Source organism: Lissotriton vulgaris, chromosome 4_1 (assembly GCF_964263255.1).
Source record: "Lissotriton vulgaris chromosome 4_1, aLisVul1.2, whole genome shotgun sequence".
NCBI classification, from domain to species: domain Eukaryota; kingdom Metazoa; phylum Chordata; class Amphibia; order Caudata; family Salamandridae; genus Lissotriton; species Lissotriton vulgaris.
In genome coordinates, this window is record NC_141691.1 from 240108127 (window position 1) to 240127118 (window position 18992).

The following is an 18992-nucleotide window of genomic DNA, read 5'->3' on the forward strand; positions in this document are numbered from 1 at the left end:
AAGAAGGTCCAAATGGTTATCAGAAAGATGTTCCTAAATGTTCCCGGTATGTTTGACCAATGAAGAAGCATTGATCAGGGCAGCCTGAATACACTGACTCTTAGTTGTAACTCTGGATGAGTGAGCTGAACAAACTATTTCCGCCTCCTTAGGACAAAAACGAAAACTGCAATTCTCACAAATCATATCAGAGTTGTCCAAAACATTCCAAGAGTTAGAGCACTTACTCCCCTGCTTATCAAGCGCAAGCAGTTGGGAGCGGCTGTATAGATAGCAGGGTCCATGCGCGTCCAGCGTGGAACCTGCAGCATGGCTTGCTGCTGCCGGGCCGCTGCCGGGCGCAGACGGGCTTGCCTTTGGCGCGCCAGTAGAGCGCCCCTCGCGCATATTTGAATGCAGAAACCCCAGAACAACTAGGACGCTCCATGCCTAAAATGGTGGCCTCAGTTGTCCACCTCGGGGTTATGCCGGAAGAGTAGCGCAAACCGCTTCTCTGGAGAACTGTAGTGCAGTTTAGAAACACAGATCAAATTCAAGTTTTAAAACATACGGATTCAATAGTAAAGTTCAAAAGCAATTTTAAAAAGGAGGCTAATTCAGTTTTAAAATCGGGACAAAGTCGGAAATAAAATATGGGGAAGCGCTACAAGCAGACTTTAACTAAAGTGCAGAGTGCAAGAGATCACACTCATAATAACCAGCTCCAAACTGCGATGCGCGTCCACGCCACACGCATATTTGAATGCAGACCCCCCAGAACAACTAGAACGCGCCGTATCTAAAATGGCGGCCACAGTTGTCCACCTCGGCGTTATGCCAGAAGAGTTGGAATTGTTTCATCATCCAAGTCATAGACATTTCCGAAAATTACTAAGCGAATGCTTTACTTACTGGAGTGACAAAAACCTCACCGGCACAACTAAAACCCCACTTTTACTCTGCTGTGCATTTGATCACAGGCACCAGGATAATTGACTACATAACACCAGTACTGACAAATCCCCAGTGAGCACTGTTGGAGGCTACAGTCAAATTCCACTGTAACGAGGTTGGGGCGCCTACCGCACATGACTGGTGGGACCCTCGCAATGCTGACCACCCCTCGACTCCTTCTTTCCAGCCAGGTCGGTGGGACGAAGGACGGAGCGATCCGGAAGAAGACCACATCAGCGTCTCCTTTAACTGGGCGTACTCGGAGGATAAGGAGGACCTGCCCCCGAGTGACGTGAGTGCGACGGGATTGGAGAAAAAGAGGGAAGTCCTGTTTGTCGGGTGTGCGAGCACCCCGGAGGAGGAGGAGAGAAAGGCGGAAGCGAGCGGAACGGAGGACGGAGGCAGCGAGGAGCAGAGCGTGGAGAAGACCAACCCGGAGGAACAACGCGGAAGAGACAGAGAGACGGAAGGCGGAAAGAAGCCAGGAGGCCAACGACCCTGCGGACCGCCATGCCACGCTCCCGAGGGAGGAGTGTGGCTGTCACAGGTATGGCGGCGTTGGGCGGCTTGGCTGGGGAGGCGAAGTGAAAGCGTGTAGATCGTGTATAGACCCTGTTCGTACCTACCCTGTGTTGTGGTCCTTTCCCAACCGCTCTCCCCTTCCCACCCCTATTCTTTCCTAGACCTTCCCCCCCCCCCTCCTCACAAGCACACCGAGCACTGTAGAGAAAAGAGGCACAGTACACTGGGTTTCCCTCACCCACCCCGGACCCCCTGGTGCAACCTCATTGAGGACTGAACCCTAACGGCTCCCTTTCTGTTGGTTTCCTTGCATGCACCGGAGCCTGAGGCAGCGGAGAGCCGACCAGCTTACGGAGACACTGGGGAGGCAGAACCACCACAACCCCTTCCACGAACAAACGAAAGGAGAAAGCAGACCATCGCCATGGACCCCAGCGTGTTTGCCCGTGAAAGACTGACTCTTAGGAATAGAAAGACGTTAATGTCTAAGCCTACCAGGGTTATAAAAATAAAACCATCGTTAACCCCTCAACTTGGTGTCACGGTCGTCCCTACTCCCACGCCCACACTGGTGTCAGAAGTGGGATCTACCTCCACAGAACCGACCATGGCCATGGAACAAGTGATCCAGACCCTCATAGACGGGCAACAAAAGCTGGAATGGGCAATAGGCCAGCAAATCAACACGGCGGATGCCGACAGAGAGCTATTCCGAACGTCCATGACACAGCAGATGGACAATCTCCAATCCCGTCGCACTCACGTCACTCGGGGGCGGGTCCTCCTTATCCTCCGAGTACGCCCAGTTAAAGGAGCCGCTGATGTGGTCTTCTTCCGGATCGCTCCGTCCTTCGTCCCACCGATCTGGCTGGAAAGAAGGAGTCGAGTGGTGGTCAGCATTGCGAGGGTCCCACCAGTCATGTGCGGTAGGCGCCCCCACCTCGTTACATCCACCCAGCCTGTATGATATTCAAAGCCCTCACACTTAAACCACCTATCTTTATTCTTCCCTTCACACCTCTTCCCTTCATACCACACCTTAAGGAGCGAAGAATCTTATTTCTAGAAATCAGACTATTTAAAACCAACTCAGCAGCACATAAATCGTCCTCTGGTGCTGCCCCCTCACCCCTTTTTTATATGGTTCCTCCTAACAGACAACATCAGATATGAAGACACACTTTACGGAAAAATGTAAAAATGCTCCCATCCAAAAAAAATTCAAATGTTAAACGACACCATTGTCCTCACTTTCTCCGAATGAATCGTGTAGATCCCTTCTTCATGTATGTTGTTGTTTCTGTAGTAAGGGAATCTCTGTGATAGTCAGAATCTGTGAATAGTCCCGCCCAAATGCGTGGACCACGGAGCAATCAAAATAGTCTCTCAAGTTGTCCTCTTCTGCAGTCCTGCATAGACACTTAATAGAAAATGAAAGACAAATAATGCAGTCTGACATTAACAAGGCTACATTGGCCAGCACTTCATCCTGAAGTGGAAAAGGATAGCCAAGTAGTATAGAAATGTACACATTTTACAGAGTTTCACACATAAAGAAACTCCCCTTCACAAAATCCTTTGTCATGCTAGAGAGGAAGGGTTGGACAGACAATCCCCATAGGCTGCCATTATGTGTCTGGAAAAGGGATAGCGTGCCTTTAAGGAACCCTCCAGAGACCCTCGGTATCCCATGACGCACAGCCACAGGCAAGTTACTTTCAGTTCTTTTTTCCGGCTCTGGCTAGCAGGACCCTGGAGCATTGAGCTCTACCTTTATTGGTATAACTTTAATTTTTGGAGCTTTTTGATATGTTTTAGTGTTTTACTCGACGTCAGTGGTCTTTCGCTTCCTTTTGCTGCCTTTTTTGTGCAGCTCAGCCACCTCTATCTTGTCAAAATGCCAGCTTTATTTGACAAGTGCCCTGAGTGTGGCAGGATGAAGGCCAAGTCAAACTCTCACAGAGTGTGTATACTCGGTCTTCCATCTTCTCATATTCCTGACTCCTGTGTCATCTGCAAGTCATTCTCCAGGAGGACCCTGAGTGACAGGGAGAAGATTTGCCTTAAAGGCCTGGAGCAGAGAAGACATCAGGATGCAAGTGGGCCCTCGGGGCTTGGAGGGAATCTTATCTGCTTCCACTTCCCGTGAATCGGCCTCTGGGGGGCACCCCAGTCACAAGAAGGCCCAGAAACGTCATGGGTCCCGGTCGGTCGATGGCTACGACGTCGACGTCTAATGGTATGATGACGATATGTTCCCATCGACCCAGGGCTCTGGGACTAAACGACGTTGACGTTCGGCGTAGAGGGGAAGGACGTTCAGACCTCGGATGAGGTCGACGTCAAGGACTTAGCAGATGACGTTAACACACCATCGTCGTCGATCTGAGTCCCGAAGGCATCGTAGATCGTCATCAAGGCGACACCGCTGTTCAACGTCAACGTCGACGCACAGGTTGGTGTCGAGAAGGAGATCTTCGCCGAGATCACAGTCGACGTCTGGAAGATCGACATCTAGGAGAAAATCGACGTCTAGGAAGAGGACTCCTTCCAGGAGCAGGTCAAGCTCGGTGGTCAGCATTTCTACATCTGACAGCTCTACGTCAGGGCGACGCAGGTGTTCTCCATCAAGGGACACGGCCTCCAGGGCACCTTCTTCAAGGCTGGCCCGCAAGAGGAGAAGAGTGACTCGATCACCGGACTCTGAATACTCGAGGACCTATTCATCAACTAGGTCTCCGGGGATGGACCAACCTGTGGTCCCTCGTCTGTCGCCTCCACGGCGACACACCTCCTCGGATTCCGACTCCTCCTCCGCTGCCTCCGCCTCCTCCTCCGCTGCCTCCGCCTCCTCCTCCTCCGCCGCCTCCACCTCTGGCTCCGCCCAGACCACAGCCACCTCAACCACCGATGCCAGTGGTTTCACCTGTGCCCAGACAGCCGAGATCTCGCTTCAGAACGCAACATCGTTCAAGGTAGCTGGCGCAGATCTTCCACCAGGTCTCGACATCGTCGCTACCGGGAGAGATCACACTCCAGATACACTAGGGACACTGATTCCTCTGGTGAAGGGAGATATTTGCCGTCCTTGTCCGACTCCCCTCCCACGAGGGTATCTCCAGTTGATGACATCACTACCTTCCATGATGTTTTGCCGAGGGCAGCGGCTAAGCTGGAGATTGTGCTGACTGCGCCTACGCCTTCCACTTCTGTGATCTTCGAAACGCTGCAGTGGAAGCAGCTCTCACGTCCCCTGCTTCCTTTAGTGCCTGGTTTGGAGGAACCGGCTATGGAACTTTTTTTGACGCCTGCCTCTGCAAAGTCCGCTCCATCTCGACTTCAGAAGAAATACAGGCCCCCGGACTCTGACCCCGCATTCCTGCCGACGGATCCTCCTCCGGACTCTGTCATAGTGGTGGCGGCAAAGAAACAGCACTCTACGGCTCCATCGTCCCCAGTGCCACCGGACAAGGAGAGCCGAAGGCTGGACTCAGCGGGAAGGAAGGTCTGCAGTACAGCATCCACATCCATGAAGGCAGCAAGTTCGACTGCCCTCTTAGGACGCTATGACCGCTCCTTGTGGGAGTCTCTCCAGCAGTTTATTGAACTCCTCCCGAGGGATAAACATGAGGACTTTCAGGAGGTTGTTAATGAAGGACACATCTCTCCTAGCAGCCCATGGATACTGTCACGGTGTGACTGAGGCGGTACGCCTGGCTGTGGCTTACCTTCCAAAAGCCGGAAGCACAGCAGCGGATTGTCAACCTGCCCTTTTTGGGTTCCACCCTCTTCGGGACCCATACGGACGAGGAAATGGCCTGCATGATGCGGAAGTTGACACTCAAGGCTGTGGGCTTGGAGAAGCCCAAGGAACAGTGGAAGGCTTTCCGTCCCTACCAACGGCGCTATTCCTCCCAGTGGTTCCAACGCGGGCAGGGTCGCCAAGCTGGGCAGCAGCAGCAACATCAATATCAGAGGCAGCCCTTTCAAAGGCGTCGGAGGGGCAGAGGCAACCAGCAGTCTACATCGGGGAATAAGGGCCCGGCTGGGTCTAAGCCCTGAGGGATTACTTCCCCCTCTTCTGTTACCCACTCCGGTGGGGGGAAGCATTCAGAACTACCTGGCAGAGTGGAGAAAAATTACTCAGGACAAGTGGGTGCTGAATATTGTTTGCAATGGATACAGTCTACGTTTTCTGAGCCCTCCTCCAGCTATTCCACCGGTTCGCTCCCAATACCTGCTGCGCGAACTTCAAGCGGAGGCCAGTACCCTGTTAAGTAAAAGGGCGATAGAAGACGTCCCTCTGTCTCAAAGAGGAAAGGGTCTATACTCAAGGTTCTTTCTTGTGCGCAAAAAGGACAAAAACGAGTTCAGGCCCATTCTGGATTTGCGACAAGCAAAGAAATGGATTCGCTGAGAAAAATTTTGCATGCTGTCCTTGCACCAGATTTATCCTCCGCTGCATCTAGGAGACTGGCTTTGCGCAATAAATCTGCAGGACTGCTTACTTCCACATTCCCATTGCACAGAAGCATCAGAAGTTCCTGTGCTTCCTAGTCGGCACCTATCACTATCAGTACACCGTCCTTCCGTTTGGTCTGAAGTCTGCACCCAGGGCGTTTTCAAAATGCATGGCAGTCGTGGCAGCGCACCTGAGCAAGAACAAGGTGTTTGTCTGCCCGTACCTGGATGACTGGTTGATCAAAGCATCCACTTTCCAAGAAGTGCAACTGCATTTCCACAGGACGGCTGTTCTGTTGAACCAACTGGGTTTGCACATCAACATGTCCAAGTCTGTCCCGACTCCTGTTCAGTGTCTGCAGTACTTGGGAGCCTCCATCGATACTCTCAGAGCAAGCGTGTGTCCTTCGGAGGAGCGGCGCTTATCGATCCTTCGGAAGGCTCAGACTCTCATGTCCGTTCCATCAATGACAGTGAGGACGGTGTCTTCTTTCCTGGGGTCGATGGCTTCTTGCATCTTTCTCACACCACATGCACGCCTCCACATGAGGCCGCTGCAGGAATGTCTGGAGGATCAGTGGGACCAGAAACGAGGGAGCTGTGAGGACAGGATCCGAAACTCTCAACACTCATCAGTCCATGAAGTGGTGGTGTTCAGCAGAGAATCTCCTCAAGGGGGTTCCATTCCAGAAGGACATTCCTCTACAGAGCATTGTGACGGATGCTTCTCTCAAGGGCTGGGGAGCGCATTTGGACCATCTCCAGATCCAAGGCACGTGTTCCCAGACGGAAACCACATATCACATCAATTTTCTGAAACTCAGAGCTGTTCATTTGGAGCTGACAGCCTTTCATCCGACCTTCTGGACCAGCTCCCTGCTTGTGCAGACGGACAAAACAACAACAATGTATTACCTCAACAAGCAAGGGGGCTCGAACGCGCACACTGTCTCAGGAAGCGCAAGCGATCTGGCACTGGCTGTTGGCCAGGGGACTGACGATAACGGCTATCCATCTACCAGGTGTGCTGAATGCTCAGGCAGACACACTCAGTAAGCTCGTTCAGGAAAACCACAAATGGGTCCTAAACAACGAGGTGTTAGGAAACATCTTCGCAAGATGGGGCACTCCAGAAATAGATTTGTTCGCCACCGCCGAAAACAGCAAATGCCGAGACTTCGCCTCCAGGTTTTACCAATCGGGGACTCTGGGGAATGCACTGTGGATCAGCTGGTCGAACAGCTTTCTCTACGCTATTCCGCCCATTCCCCTGATTCCAGCAGTGTTGATCAAGCTGTCCCAATCCAGGGCCCGGATGATCCTCATTGCTCCGGAGTGGCCTCGGCAGTGGTGGTTCACCAACCTGCTACACCGGTCTCTCCAGCCTCATCTATGGCTTCCATGCCGGCCGGACCTTCTCAAGAAGTTCAGGGGACAGATGGTGCACCGCAACCTCATTGTTGAGTTTTGCAGCATGGCTCCTGAGCTAGTGCAGTTAGGTGTGGGCGGAAAATCCGTTCCGCTCGCGGATTTTGCGGATTTTCGGGAAATCCGCAATCCGCGAGATTTGCGAATTTCCCGCAAAATCCGCAAATCCGCGAGCAGCGGATTTTGCTCGCGCTGCTCGCACTGTTAGCGTGAGTTCGCGCCCCGCGAATAAGTGCGAAATTGCAGAAATACGATCTTGGCAAAACTGAAAGTAACTACTTACCAGGTTCAAAAGTTCAGGCACATCATTAGTAGCCATTTCCTGTAGGGCTTCCTGAGGGGCCCCTCCAGAGTTCAGTTGCCAGTTGAAACTATTATGTGACCCTGCTCTGAACCTCAGAATAGTTACACATATGCCACAAAGGTCCTGAATTACAGCTAAGGGAGACAAGCAGGAGCCAGGCTGGAAGTTAAAATCCATTAATCAGCCCCTAATTCATTATTGTCAGTTGGGGCAGGGCAGGTGTTGTAACTAATTTTGCAACAATGAAAGCACTTAGCAAGTGCAAAAGATCACTAATCAGGGCGCACTAAGGAAGCAGGTGCCAGCTAAAAAAATATTCTGTGACACATTAATCAGCCCCAAATTAATTCAGGTCACTTGAGGCAGGGAAGGTGTGCTTTGCTTTGCCGAAAATAATGTACACTGGACAACCAGAGGGTGTAGTGATGAAACAGAGGGTGGCATGGGTGGGCCAGAGGGTGGCATGAGTAGTCAGAGAGTGGCAGTGGTGACAGAGAGTGGCAGTGATGAAGAAGAGTGTCCCAAACAGGCTGGACACGTAGAAACAACAAGTTCGCAAAACTTGCGACCCGACAGGTAAGTTCGCAAATTGCGAAATTGTAAAAACCCTCGCGAACTGGCAGAAACACGGGCGAACACAAAAAAAAAAAAAATCCGCAAATTCGCGGGAATTCGCGGATTTTGCGGATTGCGAATCCGCAAATCCGCAAAATTCGCGGATTGCCAATCCGCAAAATCCGCTCATGCTTAAGTGCAGTATGGACACTTAAACCTGCCTGACAACTACATCAAGATACTCAAGGAGGCAAAGAGACCGTCTTCAAAGGACTTCCTACGTCTACAAGTGGAAGAGGTTATGCATTTGGTGCACGTCCAAGAATGCTGATCCCACATCCTGCAAGGAAGATGTCATCCTTCCATACCTGCTGCATTTAGCTCAATCTGGCCTTAATTTCCATTCTATGAAGGTTCTCCTCACAGCATTAACAGCGTATAGGAAATGCCCTTCACAAACTCTCCAAATAACTGTTATTAAAGATTTTGTGGAGGGTTTGAAAAAGGTATTTCCCCCATTAGGCATCCTTCGCCTCTGTGGGAGCTGAATGTGGTGCTGTCTAGGTTTATGAAGGAGCCTTTTGAGCCTATTCATCCTGGAAGGCGGCTTTCCCTGTGGCTATAACATCGGTTTGCAGGGTGAGTGAGATTCAGGCTCTCTGTTGTCAGGAACCCTATACTGTATTTCATGCTTCCAAGGTTGTCATGAGGACTCACCCGAAGTTTCTCCCTAAGTGATATCAGATTTCCATGTCAACCAGACTATCACTTTACCAACATTTTTTCAACATCCTTCCTCTCCGGCGGAGAGGTCCCTTCATTCACTTGATGTGAGACAGGTGTTGAAATTCTACTTAGAGAATACCAAGGACATTCGTAGGTCAGATCAGTTGTTTGTTAATTATGGTTCAGTCAGGACTGGTCTTGCCACCTCCAAACAGTCCATATCTAGGTGGATTGTGTCCTGTATACAACTGTTACCAAAAGGCTAACAAGACTCTAGGGGGTAAGCGTAAGGCTCATTCGACCAGAGGCAAAGCGGCTACAGTGGCTTTGCTTCGTAACGTTCCCAATGCAGATATCTGTAAGGCGGCTACGTGGAAATCTGTCCATACCTTTGCTAAACATTACTGCCTAGATTCTGATGACAGGACAGATGCGCAAGTTGGGCAGGCAGGCTTCGCTGAGAAATGTATTTGCTCAGTAAGGATGTTTCTTCTAGGTTTCTTCCACCGCTGGGTTGGTTGTTTGGGATGGGCTTGCCATTCTATTCGCAGAGTATGACTATGCACAGAGATCCCCTACTACAGAAAGAGTAGTTTCTTACCTGTAACTCCAGTTCTGTAGTAGGGGTATCTCTGTGATAGTCATAAGCGACCCACCCTGCTCCCGGTGGAAGAAACTCTGTTATTCCTGGATGCTACAGGCCTGGCTTAATGAACCTTCAAAAAGAACTGAAAGTAACTTGTCTGTGGCTGTGCATCATTGGATACCGAGGGTCTCTGGAGGGTTCCTTAAAGGCACGCTATCCCTTTTCCAGACACATAATGGCAACCTATGGGGCTTGTCTGTCCAACCCTTCCTCTCTATCATGACAAAGGATTTTGTGAAGGGGAGTTTGTCTATGTGTGAAACTCTATAAAATTTGTAAATTTCTATATTATTTGGCTATCTTTTTTCACTTCCGGATGAAGTGCTGGCCAATGTATCCTTGTTAAATGTCAGGCTTCATTATTTGTCTTTCATTTTCTCTTAAGTGTCTATGCAGGACTGCAGAAGAGGACAACTTAAGAGACTATTTTGATTGCTCGGCGGTACTATTCACAGATTATGACTATCACAGAGATACCCCTACTACAGAACTGGAATTACAGGTAAGAAACTACTCCTTCTCTCTTCTTGCTTTTCTCCTCTTCATCTATTCCTCCTCTAAATTGTTGACTTTATATTATCTAAATTTTCTGTTGCTACCAGTGTACTACTGCACAGTTAAATGCATGCCTGCCACACAGCCTCATGTCAAATTGCGCTACATATTTAAGGGGTTTGACACACCAAGGAGCAGAACAAGGCTATATAAAAAAGTTAATAATTAAATAATGTACATTGTGTAGACATTGGTGCACTTACAGAATGAAATAAAAAATTTCATCCATTCAACTGAAAGGCTTTTGCAGATCAAGGGCTGTATCAATGTATCCACGTTTCTTTTCAGGTTTTCTTTTTTTTGTGTCAACATTTTTTATTGATCTTTTCAGGTTTTCGATCCTGATATGACAAATTATTATGAAGGGCAGTCACTGGCGGATCAGAAAGCCAACAGCAAGGCAGTGAGTACCGAAGCACTGATGACCGTCTTTCATCCCCAAGATTCAGAGAACCTCGATCCAAAAATGGTAAGTGGATGATGTCCTTATCAGCCTCCTGCACAGTGTTGTGAAATTGGGAGCATTGAATCTATGGATTTACATATCAAGGAATATCTAACCTTCACCACATCATGACAAATGGTACATACACCATTTTTATAACAGATGTTCTGCATGCCTGCCATTGCACTGGGCATGAAATGAGGATTCCTTTGGGATTAATAATGCTTCTGTGGTCACTCAGAAAGAGAGAAGACACTATTGTTCTTTCTCCTTCACTGGAGTCTTCTGTTCTTTAGGGACTTGGGGCTGCCAGTGTCCCCCCTGAAATTGGTCCAGAGAGTAGCTGAGAGCGTCCTTCTGATACCCTACAGTGCTGGATTGACAGTTATGTTCTCTATGTCTTCGCAGCAGCAGACATTCTCAACAACATCCAGAGTGGGTACGCCATCTTGTATAGTGTCAGAACATATCTCCTTTAACAAGCTCTCCTTTGAGCAGTTCCTTCATCGTCACATCGCAAGCCCCAAACTGATAAGTTAAAAGGGCCACTCTCTTTATTGTTTGTGTCTGAAAATGAGTAGTTAATCGAAAATTAGGAACTAACCTGAAACTAAATGACTTAAAACATGATAAAGTATTGCTTTATAAGTCTAACATAGCACTGTTATGCACAAATATATACTTGAAACCCATTTAAATTGTTGGCACATTCATTTTGTTTTTATTATCCACAGTTGAAAGAAAAGATGAAAGAACAGACCTGGAACTTCCTTTTTAGAGAATGCGGAAGAGGTGTAAGCATGTTCCGGGCAAAGAGAACACGTGACCTGGTTGTAAGAGGCATTCCGGAAACGCTGAGAGGAGAGCTTTGGCTGCTTTTCTCAGGTACAATACTGAGCAGTTGAACAGTGTGTCCCTGTCTTTGCGATAAACACTATACATACTGTCAATATATCTTTTTTTATTATACATATGCAGGTCTTTAAGCAGCATACTTATTTTGTTGTGCTGTTCCTTTTATATTTGTCTCCGTGTTTTCAGTATTTTTATACAAATATACTCGTATGCTTACTGTATACATGCCAAAAGACACGATTCAGACAGGATACTCCAGATTTTTTAAGCAAAACTTGGCTTTATTTTAGTTGTCTCCCACCTGTTATTACCCCTAGTTCAATAGAAGTCCTAGGGGAAAATACCTTCTCCTGATTTTGTTTGCTTAAAATCTTCTACTTTTCTGTTCTAAAGTGTTTGCATGTCTGCTACTGTTAACCGTTTTTTCAGTATCTGAGTCAAGATTTCATGTTGGAGACACTTTTGTATTACTTAGTTGGCAACTATTTCATATATCCCTCTTACTACCAGATGGCAGGGATAGTATTAGCTGTCCTAGCATTGTATGGCAGAAGTACATTATAATGTTAGGCTAGAGAGTTTGCTCATCTATGATCAAAAGGTTTAACCAGGTCACAGTAGGCAGAGGTGTGCACTAAGCCGTTCAGGTCCCCAGTCAGTTTACCAATTCAGAATGATTTGTGAAATGTTTTTGGTAAAATGCCCAAGTAAATTGAGTTGCCCATCCAATAATGAGTTGTTCTATTATTTTGTATTAATGGGTTAATTACCACAGGCTACATTTTCCCTTCAGATAACCCAAGATGTATCATTGTGAAACGTCCAAGCAACTACACTTCTAACGCAATCCTGGAAGATCATAGAAAGGAGAAAATGTGTGAAAAGAAAGCTTTTTTTGACAGTCAGGCACTCGCTATTTCATTGTGTGTACTCCTGTCAGCCCTTCCAACAAGTTGTTGTGTAGTTTCTAGGAGTCCCCCAGGACCTGCATGTTTTGGGTGACCTAAATTGAGGGCTTGGTGTCCCAACCGCTTCCTGACACCCCTAAACGATATGTCAGCTGTTAGACCAACTAGCTCTACAGTGCCACTACCACCCCCTTGTATACTACCATGGTGTAGGTACTCTCTGGCAGCCACTGAACATGACAACCCTGATTCATCAGGGATCGTGGAAAAAAGTACAGGACTTTTCGCTCAGACACTCGTGCTTGCTTACTCTCAGAAAATGCACAGGATGGCGTTTAGGACGTTTCAATAAGTATTTATTGGCCCAGCGGCAACCTTGTGTAAAACATGTGTGCTGCGACAATCAGGAGAAAGAAGCATACAAAAGAGATTGCTAGTACCAATATAGTGAAAAGTAGATACATGTTTACAACTGTGCTAAGAAAATGAACAGAAACAGTTCAGATTAAAACAGTAGCGCTTCCATGTTTACCACAGTGCTAAGAAGATGAACAGGAACAGTTCAGATAAAAACAGTAGCGCTTCCATATTCCTAAAATGCGCGCCCTAAGTAATTTGTTAAAACGTACCTAGCATAACCTGGATGTGTAGGTGTTTATGCATATAGATAGGTGTATCTGTAGCCAAGAAACCCCCAGGGATGAACCAGCCCCTCACCTGACCGTTTAGAACGAAGGACCCCGTCTCTGCGTCGAGGATGACAACCCGCAAGGGATGTCAGACCGCTCTGTGTCGATTCGGCTTGCAGGACCTCCATCTCAGCTTGGAAGGAATTCTCCTCTTATTTGTGGGGGGAGTGAGGGTCTTTTATACTAAAGTGGTCACTCCAGGGTTTCTTCTGGAATTGATATTTTTTTTAAATAATCATGGATGTTTTGCAAACAATCATAAATGTTTTGAAAACAATCACCAATCCTTCTTTAAGTGAGTGCGATCATTCCCAGCTGGCTGTTGGCCAAGGATGAAAAAAAGTGGTGACCCTTATACAGAATAAATCTTCCGTGCCTAGGGACATGTTTATGTACGTCTGGTGCAGGGATTCTGATAGAAGACTAAGAGCCTGGTGTTGAAGAGTCAGGAGCAATCTATTAGGTAAAAGGTCACCAGTTTAGATACATTATGGTCGTGTGGATGGGACAATGTATGTAAAATGGGGTATACATGATGGAACTATCCTTAAAGACATGACTCCCACTCCTCATCAAAAGGTCAACAAGGTCAGCTACGCAATGATAAAGCTAATGTTCCAAAAAGGCAAACAATTACTTATAATAAACATACTAAAAAGCATCTTAACCCGTTTACCGTGCGGCGGGTTCAATAAGTGGGCGGGGCCGCTTCGGCCAACGGACGTGCGATGCACTACGAAGGTAGTGTGCGCGACGGCCGTTGGCCGACAGAAGTACACAAGGGGTTAAACAGCCTTAAAATTTGTAAAAGTAATTTTTCCTGAAAAAAGCTTTCGTAAGGTCCTCTAAACTTGTATATATTGTGATTATTGCACTAAGCACTTTGAAGGCCATGAAGCTCAGTTAGAGCAGAGAAGAAAAAAAAAAGTCAGTTTCGACCTTCAGTTTTAGTAAATGTTTAAAAAGTTGCCAAATGGTTCCCAGCACAGGAGAGTCCAGATTGTTTTAAGAATCCTGTGCTGAAGACTCAACATAGCTGATCATTGTATCCGCAGATGGCAGCCCCTCAAGAACTTTCAGTATCATATCCAGTGAGAAAATGTGGCCATCTCTGGGTCCCACGTCAGCTGTCAGGAAAGAGATAGATGCATGCACGCCAGATGCTGATGCCTGCATTTCTGGAGTTGAGCAGATATTCCTTTCAACAGGAGCGGAAGCATCCCTTGGAGGCTCTAGAAATGCTGTCATCAACATTGTAATATGCTGTGGACTGCATGTGTGGGCCTGCAAAGGTTCCAGTAGCACTTCTCTGTCCGGCGGCGCAACCGTTGGAAGTGTCAGACACAGGTCCAGATCCGCAGAAGAGGCCACGGAACACAGACAGGACACAGTCTGGTCTGAAATACCGGAACCGCTCGCTCAGCTCTCTAAGCCGAGGCATAGTCAGGTAGAACACCATGCACTCACGACAACGTCGTTCCAGCAGTGTTCTCTCCATTTTGTAAGGGATTACGATGTCCATTGTGAAGCAAGAGTATTAAAATCAGGATACCCCCTACCGAAAGCAGGACCAAAGGAAGCCCTCCAAAACCGCTACCAAGTCTGGAGTGTGTGAAGGCTGGAATTACTCCGAAAATGGTCTGGAAGGTGGTAAAGAGACCCGATCCAAGTCACTTAAATAAGTGTACAATCCCACTTGTATCAGATATGGTAAAGATTCTATCAACCATTTCTCTGAAATGGATCTGGAAGTTTGTAGGGACAGAGCCTGTATCTCTGCTGAAGTTCTTGCAATCTGGAGATCAAAAGACTCTTGGGCTGAAGTTAAGGCCACATTTTGTTGAAACAACATGGCTTTCAGTCTGCTCAGGTAATCAAACCTTATACTGGAAACATTCAGTGAAGGCAACAGCGGTGCCTCCCTAACTGTGCGAGCCTGGGTAAACAATACTTGCTTGCAAACAACCCTGAAGTTTACTGTGACAAGATATGTGATGCCCGGCATGATTGTACAACAGCCTTGATCATTCAGCACTAAATTACTTCCATTCGAGAGTAATTCAAAAACTGGATGAATCACTGCAGCTAGGGAGCCTTTCAAGTAGCATGATAAGTTTGCTTTCGACGCATTACACATTCCATAAAGGGACACTTAATTGCACACTAAAGACCCGCGTAAAGCCTTCCCACAGTCTCCACCACTTAAGAAAACTTCAGTGTCCTTATTTTTGCACCTATATCTGTACGATAACTCCCAGGTTTCTTGAATGAACCCTTCACCCAATGCTTCATACATGCCTGCTTAGATGCATCTAAGGCAGTATTGGAACTGAAATGTTGTGATTGGCAGTGTGATATAGCCATGAATTAACCATTCAGTAGACGGTGAAAGGAAACTTCTCTCATTTTTCACTGAGCAGCATGGTGTATGGTGCATCTCTGCGTAGTAAACTGTCTGTCGGTCAGATTGTAAACCAAGAACAGGTTTGTACGGTTAGTGTATCGCCATGGCACGTGGCCTGAACGCAGTGATTGAAGCGTCCAGCTTAAACGCATAATGGAGTGCAATTGAGATTGCCCATTCTTTAGAATAGACAAATCTTGTTCCTTTATGTTGATTGCCGAGGACACAATGTTGCTCCTTCAATAAATACGTGAAGAAAGTGTGGTCATACCATTGTCTACCACAGCAAAGGCCTTTTCTATGTTAATCCTATCAATTTCACATAATCTCTCAGCAGCATCCCTTTGGGAGACTTTCCACAGTTCATTTTAGATGGCATACAAGAAGGGTTTCTTGGGACCTAACAAGAAATCCCTAAGACCCATGTTGTCTTCTCGAAGGGACAGGTGTTGTTTCACCAGTTTTAATGTTGAGGTTTTTATTCATTCTACGCACAACTTCCTAACACTATAAGAAGCCGCTACCCCTGTGTGTACATAGTGTGGTTCAGGCCTATGGATATTAAACCCTCTGGTGGTACTCTTGAATCTTGCTTGACACATATTTTTGTCAACAGGCCAAACCAACCATCCCTTCTAATCGGGAGCTGAAGAATTGTATGTACCATTCTGTATCACTGTATCTAGCATTTCCTCACCTAACAGTGTGTCATTCGATATACCTGCAAAAGGTATTGGTTAGGGGATGCGTGGTGTTTTCAAGTCTTTAATTTTTGCAAACCTGTAGCAGGTAGTTTGTTGAACATTATTTGTAATGGTATGAGGCAGGTTCTAAATAAAGCCTCTGTTCCCTAAACCTGCCAACCTTTCGTCCTCAGATGGATTTTGTGTCAATCTTGCCCCCCAATTGTCGAAACCTCGTATAGACAGTTGGGAGATGAAAGGTGCTGAATATATGAGCTTTGTGTTAGTCAACATAATTTTCCTCGCAGATGCATGTGTCTGTAATAACTTATCGAGTCTGATGTATTGAACCCTGAAAAGTATACACATTTCTGTGCAAATGTGGCAGAACTACCTTTTGGTGGTGTCGGGCAATGTTTCCATTGGTGGTAAGTGTTTACAATGCGTGGGGCAGTAGCTCTGCGCAAAAAGTGATGACCATAGTGTTGGTAATAAAACATACTATTGTAGTCCGGTGTATCTGCATACAATTATTGTAAGAAAATTCAGCAGATTGTTCTAAATCTGAGAGCATAGTATTTACAGTCTCAATGTCGCAATCCTCAGAGAGTGTACTCAGGGTAATGAAATAATTCATTAAAATTTAAACGTGTGGAATTTTAAAATTTCAAAACATCATAGGAAACCCTATCCCAAACTATACCATCATTTACTGGAACTGCTGAAATGTTCACTAGGAACAAGTCTCTTTGTTCACGGTGTGATGACGTATGTGGTTTCAAAACCAGGTTTGCAGGTTGCACTGCCGAGCATTGTGGGAGGTAATGTCCATTTATTAGTAGGGAAAAAGACAGTTATTATGTCAATCCAAATGAATAGGAACAGGATCCCTAATGCAAATCAAAGATGCAGCCAAGGGGGCACTAAGTAAGGCTTTTTCAGCCAGAGATAGAATTGTCAACATTTTTCCTTCTTAGAAATGGGCAGCATTTACTAAGGTTCACTTGGGTCTGAAGAAAAGTCATCTAAGTTGATGAAGTAGCCAGACGCTGTTCGATTTATCCTTGGGAGCTCAGCAGTGTTTGTAGAACTGGCAGTTGTTTCTTGTGAAGGCACGCTAATGTAAAGTTCATTGTTGGGCTGAATTGCAATTTGCGTTTCAGTAGTGATTTGGTGTAGATCAGTTTCAACATGTGTTGAAGAGGGAGAGGTGTGGCGCCGCGGCCAGGGTGACTGACGTTGGAATCTGGGGATCGCGGTTTGATCCCTGGCGCCGGCGGCAGATTAGCCCAACACCATGTGACTCTGGGCAATAGCTTGCTTAATCTTCCCGACGGCCTCCAGCGCCTAGAGACCCTTAAGGTTGATTGTTTGCGCTTTACAAATGTGGATTATTATTATTATTATTATGTGGATTATTATAACTCGTACTCTGTTATTGGCTTCTCCAGCATCTTGCACAGAGGAGTCTTGAAACATTATTAGTCTTTCCATCTGAGCTTCTTGTATAGTAGCGAGAGGAGATCTGTGGCTACTCATGATTCCACACCGGCCTCCTTTTGAGAATCGGCCACATAGTGTGATTTGATCAGATCAGTGGAGACAACTCTTTTCTTTTCGGCCAGCAAGAGGCATAAGAAGTACTGTTCTTGTTCCTTGAACCACCAGGACAGGTACAGGTGTTCTGTAGGATGATCCAAACTCCTTTTTGCCCGTGATCTTTCCCTGACCAGGTCCTCAACCTATGGGACCCAGATAGGTCTTGCCGGAACCGGTTACACTTTGCCAGTGGCGGTGCGTTTTACTTGGACATTGCTTTGGAAAGCCCGGAATTCATTGAGTTCCTGTAAAACAGCCAAACAATCATTCAATACAAATGGGTTTATTTCCACCACTATGCTGGCACAATAGAGGTCAGGTACCCACATTCTTGTCCCAAACAGGATCTCATAGGAGGTACGTCCTCCTAAGGATTTTCTTGGCATATTATTCAGTGCCCTCTGGACCCCATATAGGTGATTGACCCAACTACCACCCGCACCTAATACTCTTGCTGTTAAGGATTATTTTAGGTCCCGGTTTTTCCTCTCCACCACCGAATTTCCCTCTGGATGGTTGGGGGAGGAGTACCACAAGGCCACTCCCATACCTTCCATGGGTTCCTTGTAAGCCCGGGAGCTAAACGCAAGGCCACAGTCGGAATGTAATGTGCCAATTGTGTATGTCCCGATGAAGTCTCGTAAATCCTTTATAACAGTTTGAATGTCCGTCGAGTGCTGATGCCAAACCCGTAGAAATCTAGAGCATGGATCCACTGCCACCAAGATGTACTTGTAAGCCCCGTCTGAATTTAAGGGGCCGTAGTGATCCAAATAGACACATGCCCCGAGGTTGGTCTGAAATGAGTAATGGTGTTTGTAGTGGCTGTGCTATGGTGGTACCTGACAGATCTCACACTTTAAGACAAAAGCCTTTGTTTGTTTATACAAACTCTGCCACGAGAATCTATGCTTCAGTAACAAAACTGTAGCAGTGACTGATGCGTGTGCAGGTCCTAGACCCTCGTGTGCAGCTAGAATTAAACCTAATCTGCGATCAGTGTTTGGTATAACTCTATCCCCACTCCAGGAATTTGAGCATACAGTGTGTTTTGCGCATTTTATCTATAGGAATATTAGAGTGGAAAGCCCTTTGGAATGGCAGAGCCGTTCTTTGATGCGTTCACAGATGTCAGTATGCCCCGTCTATCCGCGTGCTAGAACGAGTGATTGCAGCAATGGCAGCAGTCCGTACTGCCGCCTTAGCGACTTCATCAGCCAGTGAATTCCCTTCAACGTGTATGCCAGCATGCTGGTGACTCAAGGTGTGAAAAGCCTGT

At 46.9% G+C, this 18992-nt stretch overlaps 1 protein-coding gene across 1 annotated transcript in view; it reads left to right on the forward strand.

Annotated features, from left to right (window-relative positions):
• Positions 1 to 18992, forward strand: part of TBC1D8B (TBC1 domain family member 8B) — a 720472-nt gene that overhangs the window by 182101 nt on the left and 519379 nt on the right. The window contains exons 5-6 of the mRNA XM_086967215.1: positions 10462 to 10599; positions 11310 to 11460. Coding sequence (XP_086823341.1) covers positions 10462 to 10599; positions 11310 to 11460 — 289 coding nt within the window. The remainder of the gene's footprint in view (positions 1 to 10461; positions 10600 to 11309; positions 11461 to 18992) is intronic.